Source organism: Rhizophagus irregularis, chromosome 15 (assembly GCF_026210795.1).
Source record: "Rhizophagus irregularis chromosome 15, complete sequence".
NCBI lineage: Eukaryota > Fungi > Glomeromycota > Glomeromycetes > Glomerales > Glomeraceae > Rhizophagus > Rhizophagus irregularis.
Window position 1 is genome coordinate 2,944,857 of NC_089443.1, and position 12,418 is coordinate 2,957,274.

Genomic DNA, 12,418 nt, shown 5'->3' on the forward strand with positions numbered 1-12,418 from the left:
TGGCTTAGGTTAAATTTACTGAAAAGAAATTCAAGGAACTCAAACAGTATGATTTAATGGCATATAATTATTTATTTTTTTTTATTTTTTTTATTGTACAATCAAAAATTGCAAACCAAATATAAAACAAGTTGAAACATACGAAAATAGTGTGCTAGCTGCCAAGAAAATTTATTTTAATAACTTTACCACAGTATATATAGATCATGCAGGTTTTTGATCGACAAATTATTTCTTTAACAAATTAGGGTCTTCAGATATTAAATATATTCCTTTATAGAGATAACAATGTTACGATAAACTTAAATGGTTGATTTGCTGTAATGAATTTGCTGCGCTTTGTATAATAATATCATGTGATCGTAAATGATTAGCAGATTGCGGAAAGTTTTTTTAAAATTACATAATTCATTTTTCCAGTGACGATACTTGAAAATTTGATTTTATAAAAAAAAAACACTTGAAATTATAAAAACCTTTATTATATTATAAATTTATAAAAACACCAATAAAACACCATTACTCTTATATCATAAAATAAAAAATTCAAATATTATATTACGAAATATCTTTTACATCATATACATGTATATGAGTAATATAAATAAATGATGTATGCGCGATGCGCGCAAGTGTGCGCAAATGTGCGGGAAATAAGTAATGAACTGTGGAACTGTGCGGAAATGTGCAAAAATGTGCGGGATGTGTGAAAATGCGTGGAGGCGCATGCAAAATTTTTGTGTGCGCGAAGCGCACAAAAAAAAATTTTGGTCATGTGCAGAGTTTTAAAAAATTTGTGCGCGCGCACACTCCGCACATTGAATTTCAAACACTGAATTACCGAGTAAAAAGGAAAATACAATGATGTCAAGAAAGCTAATTTCGATTAATTATAATTAATTGACTTTATATCATTTTTATAAAGGCAGTTTCTATAATTCTATAGTGACCCCAGATTTGGGGGGAGTAGCCGTAGTTATTTAAATAGAGAGGGTGGGGTTTTTATAATCTTAGTTTCTTTATTTGTAATTTTGGAAGATTATTTGTTCTTTGTTTTCTATTAGTTCTGCACTTGTTGCGGTGCTTTCTAGATCACTCTGTGTTCTCTAAAGTCACTTCGGCATTAATTAATAAAATTCAAGCTCAAGCTATGTTTATATCTATAGTGACCCCAGATAATTATATGAGGTCACATCCGCAGTACTAATTAAAAATCCAAATGTAATTTTGCTGTTTTGATATCCATTTTTATCATATAACTTATAGAAAAAAATTATTTTCTCACCCTGGGGTGCAAATGTATCGTTCTTATACGATCAGGTGCTATGTTCTTATACGACGTATATGTCACATAATATAGGTCGTATAAGATAGTATGGGGTCGGTGGAGTCACGTAATCGATACTATCACGTGACGATCAAGATTGGTCCATTAAATTTAATTTTTTATAATATTATTTTTTCACTTCCATTTTATTTTCTATCAATTCCATTTTGTCTTATACTATTCCATTTTACTAAAATTGAAATTTGTATTACACAAATTTATACAATTTCCTAAAAAAGGAAATTTCTTTACTAATCATTTAATAAAAAAATGGTTTTTGTCAAATAAATCACCTTTGTTATTTTAAATAAATTTGCAAAAATACATTATTTTTAATATTATATGTTGATGTATTATAAACTTTTTTTGTTATTTTGGTTTAAAAAGTATTACAAATAAAACATATAACAGGATATTATATATATATAATAAAAATTAGCAAACAAGTAATAATACAGGTAAAATGTAGTAAAACATCAAAAACTATTTTAAATTAATTTGATTGAAAATAACATCTTTTTAATATTTAAATTCATTTTGGTTTACAACAAAAGTATTGGTAAAACTTATAATTAAAAACTATTATTAAATAATAAAATATTTAAATTAATAGATTTTGAAATAATACTAATTAAAAGATTTTTAAACCAAAATTTCCAATTATTTGCAATTAAATTTTCTTAATATTTAATAACAGGATCCTGGATATATATAAATTAATTTATAATTTAACTTTACTAATAAAAAAAAAGCAAATTTATCCAAATTTGAAAATTTAAAAATCAGTTTTTTATCATTTAATGGTAATTTTTTTTTAAATTTAATTATTGATGAATTTTACAAAAGTTTATTTAAATCTGATTACTAAATTTTAAGATAATTGCAAAAAATTAAAAAGTGAAAAGTAGTACAGATCAGTTATTAGATGTCCAGAATCCTACAATTACTTATAAAAAGAAACGCATTTGTACAGTATTTGTACTGCTTAGAGAAAATTTCCTGTTAAAAACTAGAAATTTCTTGAAATTTAACTACAAATTAATTCATATAAAGTAGGTTTTATAGTAATAGAAGCTATTTCGAATTAATGATTCATTCTTATTGCATTCCACTGATAAATAATCTAATCAGAATAATGATGAAGTTATGATCAAAATATTTTAGCAGGGTCTGAGGGTCTGATTGATTTGTCAGAAATTTACCGGTTCTATGATTTCTGCGGTTTGAAATAAACCTTAAAGTCAAAATTCTTGCAGATCATTTATTTAATTTGAAAATTCGATCATCATGCAGTGCTATTCACATGTGAAACTTGTAGAATTGACGGGTTTGTACTAGGTAATTCCAGTTGATGTTTAATTCCAGAAGAATCTATATTGAAATTTCAATTATAAAAATGGATAAAATGGATCATCAACCTTTTCTCGCTCGATAAATTATTTTTTTTCTGTGGCGCGTATTACTTTTTTATCTCTCTTGTCATATTTATTCAAAAACGCAAATAAATACCCATATACCTTTTAATAGAATATCTTAACCATGAACGCTAATTACAATTTTACCGATAAATCCGAGAAAACTCTTGCAGCAGCATTTCAAATAGCTCGTGACTATTCTCACGTACAATTAATTCCAGCACACATTGCATGTGCATTATTTGATGATACAGAAGGCGAATCCCTATTCAAAAATATAATTAATAAAGCAGGTGGTGATGCATCTTCAGCCGAGAGAGCATTTAAAAAATTGGTCGTAAGAGCTCCCGCACAAGATCCACCACCAACTGATGTATCACTAAGTCCTCAGGCTGGTAAAGTTATTCGTGCCGCACATGACATTCAACAGCGTCAGAAAGATAGTTATATCTCTCAAGATCATCTGATATTGGCTTTAACCGAGGATGCACAATGTTTACAAGCGTTAACTGAATCTGGTGTCTCAAAGAAATCCTTAGAAATGGCTATTTCTCAAGTGAGAGGGTGAGTTAATCGTTACTACACCATACTGTACTTACATATAGTAAGATTCATATTTATTAAAAAAAAACTTTTTTTTATATAGAAATCGTCATGTTGAATCAAAGAGTGCTGATGAAAATTATGAAGCTTTAAGCAAATATGCGGTTGATCTAATTCAATTGGCGAAGGCTGGAAAACTTGATCCGGTTATTGGTAGAGATGATGAGATTCGTCGCGTAATTCGTGTTTTAGCTCGGAGAACGAAGGTATCATATATTTAATTTGGTATTGATAGTATTATAGAATAAAGAAAACTATATATTTAACATATTAACCAATTTAATAGAATAATCCAGTGCTAATTGGTGATCCAGGTGTTGGTAAAACAGCTATTGTGGAAGGTCTTGCACAAAGAATTTTAAGGAAAGATGTTCCACAATCGCTAAATGCTAAATTATTTTCTTTAGACATGGGGGCGCTTATTGGTACGTAAAATGTAAATCAAGTTTTTATATTTATGAATTTGATTAATGAAATTCCCCTATTTTATAATAGCTGGTGCAAAATATCGTGGTGAATTTGAAGAAAGATTAAAAGCCATATTAAAAGAAGTAAAAGAATCTGAAGGAGGAATTATCTTGTTTATTGATGAAATCCATTTAGTATTAGGAGCTGGTAAAGCAGAAGGTTCAATGGATGCTGCCAACCTCCTTAAACCAATGTTGGCTCGTGGAGAATTACGATGTATTGGAGCAACCACATTAGATGAATATCGAAAATATGTTGAAAAGGATGCAGCGTTTGAACGTCGTTTCCAACAAGTTTTGGTTGGAGAACCTTCTGTTTTGGATACTATCAGTATTTTACGTGGATTGAAAGAACGTTATGAAATTCATCATGGTGTAAAGATTTCTGACACAGCTCTGGTAGCCGCAGCACAATTATCAGCGCGGTATATTACTAATAGGTTCTTACCTGATAAAGCCATCGATTTAGTAGATGAAGCTTGTGCAAATACTAGAGTCCAACTAGACTCAAGGCCCGAAATTATTGATCAATTAGAACGTCGTCACCTTCAACTTGAAGTCGAAGCTGCAGCCCTTTCAAAAGAAAAAGACGAGTCTAGTCGCCAAAGACTTGAAAAGGCTAAAGAAGAAATGGCAGAAATTGAAGAAAAATTACGACCTCTTAAGGCAAGATATGAGAATGATAAAGATCGATTTGATGAAATAAGAAGACTTAAGCAAAAATTGGACGAATTAAGAGCAAAAGCAGATGATGCCGAAAGACGTACAGATATTCAAACAGCTGCCGATCTTAGATATTATGCCATTCCTGAAGTTGAAAACCGTATTCAGGAATTACAATCTCAAAAAGATATAGATGATCAAAATAAGGCTGCTAATTCGAATAATAATGAAGAATATAATTTATTAACAGATACAGTTGGTCCAGAACAAATTAATGAAATAGTGTCAAGATGGACTGGTATTCCAGTATCACGTCTTTCCAAATCACAAGCAGAAAGATTGCTTACACTTTCTGAATCTCTACATAAGAGAGTGATCGGACAAGATGAAGCCGTTGATGCAGTTTCAAACGCAGTATTAAGAAGTCGTGCTGGTTTGGCACGTGAGAAGCAACCACTTGGAAGTTTTCTATTTCTTGGACCAACTGGTGTTGGTAAGACTGAACTTAGTAAAGCATTGGCTCAGGAACTTTTTGACGACGAAAAATTTATCGTTCGTATCGATATGTCAGAATACATGGAAAGGTATATTATATAATAATTTTTTTTTGTGAAATTAAAAAATGAATATTTTTATATTAACCTTTATTATTGTTATTTAGTCATTCTGTGGCTCGCCTCATAGGAGCACCCCCAGGTTATGTTGGTCATGATGAAGGCGGTCAATTAACAGAAGCAGTTAGAAGACGACCTTTTAGTGTAATCTTGTTTGATGAAGTTGAAAAAGCGCATGTTCAAGTTGTTAATATTCTTTTACAAGTATTGGATGATGGTCGTTTAACAGATGGTCAAGGTCGTCATGTTGACTTTAGTAATACTGTAATAATTTTGACAAGGTATGTATAAATAATAAAATATTGGATAATAATATCTATAAATATAATTAATTTGTTTATTATTAAACAGTAATTTAGGATCTCGTCATCTTCAAGGTCTCTCATCAGATTCAATTAATGATACGATAAAAGAAAAAGTTATGTTTGATGTTAAAACGCACTTCCGACCAGAATTCTTAAATCGCTTAGATGATATAATTATTTTTACACCACTTAGTGTTCAAGGTAAGTATTCTTTGTTTACTGTGAGTTTCTTCCTACAAGGAACTATGATTCACCAATTTTTTGATATATATCAATTCAGATATTCGTAAGATCGTTTATGTTCAATTGGAAAGATTGAACAATCGTTTAGAAGATAGACGTATAAAATTAGTCTTGAACGATGATGCATTCAAATGGTTCTCGGAATATGGGTATGATCCCGAGTATGGTGCACGCCCGTTAAACAGACTGATTAAACATAGAATCTTGAATCCATTGAGTAGACTTTTAATTGGTAAGTTTTAAAATAATAAATTTGTTGTATAAATTATTTTTAATTCTAATTATCAATAATCTATTTTAATAAATAGAGGGTAAAGTAAAAAATGGAGATGTAGTAAAAGTTTCTACTTCAAGTGATCATTCAGATATAGTTTTAAGGGGAGAAAACATAGGTGATGGAGTATTAAAGAGTAATAATATGGAAGATAACGAAATGTTGGTTGATGATATGGATTGATGATGATCAAGTGAAAAGAAAATAATACAATTATATAAAGTATTATAATACTAAAATTTTAATAGTGATATTAAAATTTTATGTAAACTTTATTCGGTATTATATGTATTATATTTTCTAGTATTACAGTATATTATTATATAATAAGTATTATAATATCCCTTTTAGTATTAATATTCTAGCTAGTATTATATATAATATTTTCCTAGTATATAATAGTAGTACTCTAAAATTTATAGTACCTCCAGGTAATATACAGTTAACAATAAAAAAAAGTAAAATTAAAAAGAGTATTGTAGTTATTATAATTTATATATTAATTGAAGATTCTGAATTTTTAAGTTTTTGTAATTGATTCTTTTTATATAATTTATATCCAATCAAACCGCTAGCAAACATTGAACTAGATAGTGCAATACCAAGAGAAATAAATACTAACATAATTGATCGAGGTTTTGGAGTTATCATTGAGAAAACAATGATTCCATTTTTATCATATGATGAGAACTATATAATAAAAAAATTCTCGAGTTATTTTTAAATTTAAAATGTTGAATTTTTGATTTTGATATAAAAAATTTACTTACACCCCACATTAAAGTAGTAAGAGAGGCTTGAGATAATATATTTAAAATCCACATTACATATACTAATAATAAGAATGATAACGAATCATATTGTTCATTATACCAATTAGCATATTTTTTTATTGATTTTTGTTTTTTAATATAGTCGTTATTTTTGCTTTTAAATAAAAGTTGTAATATTATTATGAATGGAATTATACGTGTATGAAATGATAATAATGAGAGAGCGGTAAAAATCCCGTTGAGAACTATATATAAAAGATAAATAATGTTAATTAAAAGTTTGCGACGCAGTAACCTAATAAATCACGCGAAATGCAAAAAAAATAACAATATTAACTTTGAGAAAAAATTTCGACCCAAAATGCTTTCTTTGTATCTCCAAGTTTAATCCAATCAAGTAAAATTAATACTAAAGCTGCACCAGTTATACAAATTATAAGCATTACAATTAAAGTAATAATGTTCTTTGGACTTTTTAATGAAATTATTATTTTATTCCAATTTTTGGGTTTATTTTCTGGTTGATTAATAGGAATTGAAACATCCATTATTTATAATTGGAATTAGACAAGTTATCTAAATAAATTTTTTTTTTTTAATAATAATAATAAAACTAGAAAATTTATCAATAATTATTTTTCTTTTTTTTTGTTTTTAGGAAAAGGAAAAATATTTGGGCTTATAAGAAAAAAAATGTTTTACGCCCCCCATCATCTTTCTTCTCTAGATTTAGCTGACATACAATGAAATAAGAATAAGGTAATAATAATAATTTTTGCAACACGGTTATGTAGATCGTTAAACTTTGCAAAAAAAGATCATCAAGTTAATAATTAACATTCTAATTAACATTCTATTACTATTTACTATTTCGAAAAAGGATTAACTTTAGATAACTAATCGACGTATAATGCATTTAATTACTCAAAAATGGGTTGAACTCTTTTTTTTTTTAAAACAGATATCATGTTCAATAAAATTTTACAATTTAAAAAACAATGAAAAATAAAGTTTGATAAATTATTGTAGCCCGTTCGATCGATTTTTCTAACATGATCACTAATTAATATAATGATGCTTAATAATTACTCTAATTGTCATAAGATAAATGTCAGCATGACAGCATTTATATTTTTCCTGAAGGAACTTTCGAAGGTTACATCCATCCTTTTTTAGATGGCTTATGTATAATTTTAGTTGGCTTATATATAATTATAATTGGCTTATGTATAATTATAGTAAGTCAAATTAGCCATGATTTTTACTTTTTGGGAATGTTTTCCGAAGAATGTACGATTCAATAAAAAAAGGGGTTAGTTTTTATTAACCTTTTCATCTGCTTTTCATGTTTAAAAAAAAAAATATGTTGAAAAAAAGATTTTGGGAAAATGATCATGGTAATGTTATCTTAATTTATAATATTTATAAAATTTATAAAAAAATGTAATTTGTAAGTGAGAAAAAAAAAATAGAGTTGATACCACCAGTTAGGATTTCTAAAGAAACTGATAGATGGAAAAGAATTCGACGTGATGATGATAATGATGATGAAACTAATGAAGGTAATCAAACAATTTTTGCATTTTTGATGATAATTTAAATATTTAATTTTATTTAATTTTAATTTATCTAATTTTATTTAAATTATTTAATTAATTTAAATATTTAAATGTTATTTTAATTTATTAAATTTTAGATATCGAAACACTTTATTCAAATGTTATGCAACATGTTATGAAAAATTACGTGAATTTGACATATCAAACAATAGTTGATACAATGCTTGACATAAAATGTTGTGCTCGATGTATATTCAGATTCTTGGGAATACGAGATTACAAATGTTATGCGAAGTCTGAAGAAGTAATTATTTAATTATTAAATTTATTTATAATAATAATAATAATAATTTAAAATAATTATTTAATAATTATAAAAAGGTATTACTTAAAATTTTAAATCGAATTCGTTCAACTTTACAAGAAGATTCTCAACATCCATCAACAAATATCCTTTTATCTAAAACACAAGATAAACCGATTTGTACAACATGTTTTGATTTAATTTATCAAGCTGATACATTAGAATGTTTATGGCCAATAATTGAAAGTTTTAATTCACATAATTTTCAAGTTAAAACTTTTAATTTATCAATTACTTTACCTTCCGGTATAATAATTAATAATCATTCTGTTAAAGTTTATATTAGACAAAAATTCAGGTATTTCTCTATAATATATTTCTTTTTAATTGAATCAGACCAATTTGATAATATGATTAACACATTTTAATTTAACACAACATTTATTTTTATTGAAAACTAAAATTAGGGAAAGAAATTTAACTGTTGATTTAAGTAATGTAATAGATTTAAAAGAACCTTTTAAATATTTATTAGGATGGTCAATTGAAAAAGAATTAGATTTAAATCATAGTTTTCAAAGTCCTTTTATTATTTCTATAGAATATTATCATGGAATCACTCAACAAAATCATTTAATACTTACTAGAATACCATCAGCTGAATTTAAATTAAAAAAAGTTAGAATGAAAGGAAAAGCTGTATGGACAGGAGATTCAAGAAATAATATTATTGCAGCTTTAGAAAAAGTTCCGGATTCTGATTTTATAAGGTAAATTTTTATAATAAAAAAATATATATTTTTTAATTAAATTAATTTGATCTTTGTGTAATTTATTTATTTAGTATAGGAAATTGTCCACCATTGGAAGAAAAGGAAAGATGGAAAAATTATTTTCCAATATTAGAACATTCGGCTGTATATGTTGGGGGAAGATATATAAAATTATCAAGAGAAATAAGTCAATCACCTTGGATTATAAATGGTGAAAGATTAGCTAAAACTTCTGTTTCAGAATGTAGCGGAGAAATTTTAAGAGAAAAATTTAGATGTGATGGTAAATATAAATAGATTAAAAATTTACACATTTTATATTTTTAGATAATTCGTTTAACTAACTGAATTTTATATAGATTATAATTTTGTAGCAGCTGGTAGAGAAGATGTTAATGTTAGAATGTTAGGTAATGGTAGACCTTTTTATTTTGAAATAATAAATCCAAGGAAACCTTTTCTTTCCCAGCAAGAATTAGATGATGCACAAAAAGAAATCAATGAAACTCAAAAAGATTTAATACAAATAAATCACTTGACTATGGTTACTGAGTAAGTATTATTATATTTTTTTTTCTTGATTAAATGAATATAATTTTTTTTTTAACTTAATTATTAACATAGACGAGATTTAGTTATAATCAAAGAAGGAGAAGAGACAAAAAGAAAAACGTATAGGTATGAAATTCTTTACTTCTTGTTAAATAATATGTTTATTTTACTTATATAAAATTGTATATATTAGCGCACTTATATGGATATCAAAAATTGTTACTCCAGAGATTATTGATAAGATTAATCAATATCAAGATAAGGAACTTACCATTCAACAACAAACACCAATTAGAGTTCTTCAAAGGTATAAAAAATTTTTTTGGTCAAAAAAAAAAAAAGTTATCATACCTATTTACTACAATTTCTATTTTTAATTTAGACGAGCACAAATGATTCGACCTAAAATAATATATTCAATGAAAGCGGAAGCATTAGAAAATCATTTTCTGACTATGCAACTTCAAACTGAAGCTGGAACGTATCTTTTTATATCATACAGTATACTGTATATATATTATTCTTTTTTTTTAAAAAAAAAAAACTTCCTTGACAAAATTACTTTTTCTAACTTACAGATATATTAAAGAATTTATTCATGGAGATTTAGGTAGAACTAAACCTAGTTTAGGAGATTTACTTGATTGTTATGCTGACATTTTAGCTTTAGATGTTTTAGAAGTTGACTTAAAATGGCCTCCTAATAATAATTAGTGATTTAGTGGTGAATATTCGTGTTATAAAGTGTTGATCACAGCATGTAAAAAAAAAACCAAAAAAAGCAATAAACCACGCGATCAGCTACTAAAGTCATAATTTTCGACAACGAGTAAAATTATATTATATAAAATATGATAGTTTAATAAATGAATATTCTGCAGATCATACTTAATAATATGCGTCGAAGTTTAATCGTTTCTATTTTTGTAATTTTGTAGTAACGGAAAGCTGCAAGAACCCCAATTTTTGATTATCTTGAAAAGGTATATAAACGATAAAATTCCGAGAAAGTAAAATAAAAATTTCAAAATCTTGACTACATCCGTATTTATTTAATAATAATATTTAAAAAGGTTACATACAAATATATGTATAAAATAATATGAATAATAATAATAAAAAACAAATCGAAAGAAAAATAAACCAACCCATTTAGATTTATACTATCTTAAAATTAATTTATTACTTACAATTCTTGTTTTACCGATTCTGTAGATGAAATTCCATTAGCAAATCTTTTTTTAAAAGGTAAAAGATTACCTTCTCCATTTTCCCACTGTCTAGCGCTGGAGTCGTCAAATATAGCAAAGGAGATATTTTTATAAGTTTTACGTAAATTTTCTTTCCCACCAGAATATTCTTTACTAATAACTTCATAAAATAATTGAGCTATAGTTGATGGTGGATTAGCAAATGCCCCGCAACCGAATGCACTTAATACGATCGCATCATGACCTATGTGTATAGAAAAAAATATATATTTACATATAAAGAAACGAGAAAAAAAAGAATTCTTTATTTACTTACCATTATCTAAACCAATATTTAACATTGTACGAATTTTATTTCTAGTTATTTCTTGATCTTCTTCATTTAAAGTAGGTTTATTATTATGTTCCACCAAATATGGGTGAGCTATAGCAGCAACAGCCTATTAAAATCAAACAAAAGATTTGGAAAAAAAATAATTTTTTTAAAGGTATTCTTTCCTCATAACAAAAAATTTATGTTTACCACAAAAGACATTGTTTCAGGTTTTTCAAGAAGTTCATATCCTTCTTGTTCACTAGCTTTGATGACAGTGGCATTAGGACAATAAATTCCACCAAGTAAAGGTATAGGATACCATTGATCTTTATTAGATTCATGATATTGATATAAATTCGTTCTACGAAACAAATTCTCTTCTTGAGCACCAGAACCATAAAGATATCCGCCTCCTGGAACTTCAGCATTAGCCATATTTAATACAATAGGATTATGTCCTTCACTTTTTAATTTTAATGCATGTTTTAAACAATCTCCATCTACTACTTGAATTTTTGGGTTCGGTTGTATTTGAGGGACAGTAGGGCGAAAGATACTGGTACCGGTTTTATATAATTTTGATTTGGATATTTCTATTGAAATGTTAAAAGGGTCTAAATCCATCCGTTTTCCTGATTTATTCACATATCCGGGATTATCGTTTTGAAATACATCGAAGGTATCATATTGAACTTTCAAACGATTCTCTACCATGTTTAATAAATCTAAAGATAATATTTTACAAAATGACGGTGAAAGAACAAAAGAATTTAATTTTTCATTTAAGAACAAAAATAAAACCAAAAAGGTCTTGTGACGGACCATTGATTCCGTTGATTTACTATAATCGGGAAGATCGCTTAGAAAAGATTATCTGTTTTATCACATGAAATTAATTTATAAATGAAAAAGAAAGCACAGCAACTGTGTCATTATTTCGTCAGGAAAAATAATTATTAATTATTACGCGAAAAAAATTCATTATGGTTCATATTAGTATGGAACGGAATCCCTTAATT

The 12,418-nt window shown here is 26.9% G+C and overlaps 4 protein-coding genes across 4 annotated transcripts; 2 read left to right on the forward strand and 2 right to left on the reverse strand.

Annotated features, from left to right (window-relative positions):
- Positions 1-2,866: 2,866 nt before the first annotated feature.
- OCT59_007371 (uncharacterized protein) lies at positions 2,867-6,355 on the forward strand (the record flags this gene model as incomplete). Its single annotated transcript, XM_025314346.2, has 8 exons — positions 2,867-3,306; positions 3,389-3,551; positions 3,632-3,770; positions 3,841-5,059; positions 5,137-5,370; positions 5,441-5,595; positions 5,675-5,869; positions 5,946-6,355. 8 exons carry the CDS (start codon positions 2,867-2,869, stop codon positions 6,092-6,094), a joined length of 2,694 nt encoding a protein of 897 aa, XP_025185381.1. The 3' UTR covers positions 6,095-6,355.
- OCT59_007372 (uncharacterized protein) lies at positions 6,131-7,232 on the reverse strand (the record flags this gene model as incomplete). Its single annotated transcript, XM_025314347.2, has 3 exons — positions 6,131-6,601; positions 6,682-6,929; positions 7,022-7,232. 3 exons carry the CDS (start codon positions 7,230-7,232, stop codon positions 6,404-6,406), a joined length of 657 nt encoding a protein of 218 aa, XP_025185382.1. The 3' UTR covers positions 6,131-6,403.
- Positions 7,233-8,047: 815 nt separating this feature from the next.
- Positions 8,048-10,703, forward strand: OCT59_007373 (uncharacterized protein; the record flags this gene model as incomplete). The annotated part of the gene is made up of 11 exons (XM_025314348.2): positions 8,048-8,081; positions 8,157-8,246; positions 8,381-8,547; positions 8,625-8,905; positions 9,015-9,317; positions 9,392-9,603; positions 9,680-9,872; positions 9,945-9,998; positions 10,066-10,179; positions 10,255-10,353; positions 10,451-10,703. The coding sequence occupies 11 exons, from the start codon at positions 8,048-8,050 to the stop codon at positions 10,584-10,586; spliced, it is 1,683 nt and encodes a 560-aa protein (XP_025185383.2). The 3' UTR covers positions 10,587-10,703.
- A 144-nt stretch (positions 10,704-10,847) lies between these two features.
- OCT59_007374 (uncharacterized protein) lies at positions 10,848-12,161 on the reverse strand. The gene is made up of 3 exons (XM_025314349.2): positions 11,607-12,161; positions 11,400-11,523; positions 10,848-11,327 (listed from the first exon to the last, which is right to left on the reverse strand). The coding sequence occupies exons 1-3, from the start codon at positions 12,111-12,113 to the stop codon at positions 11,059-11,061; spliced, it is 900 nt and encodes a 299-aa protein (XP_025185384.1). The 5' UTR covers positions 12,114-12,161; the 3' UTR covers positions 10,848-11,058.
- Between the last annotated feature and the right edge of the window lie 257 nt (positions 12,162-12,418).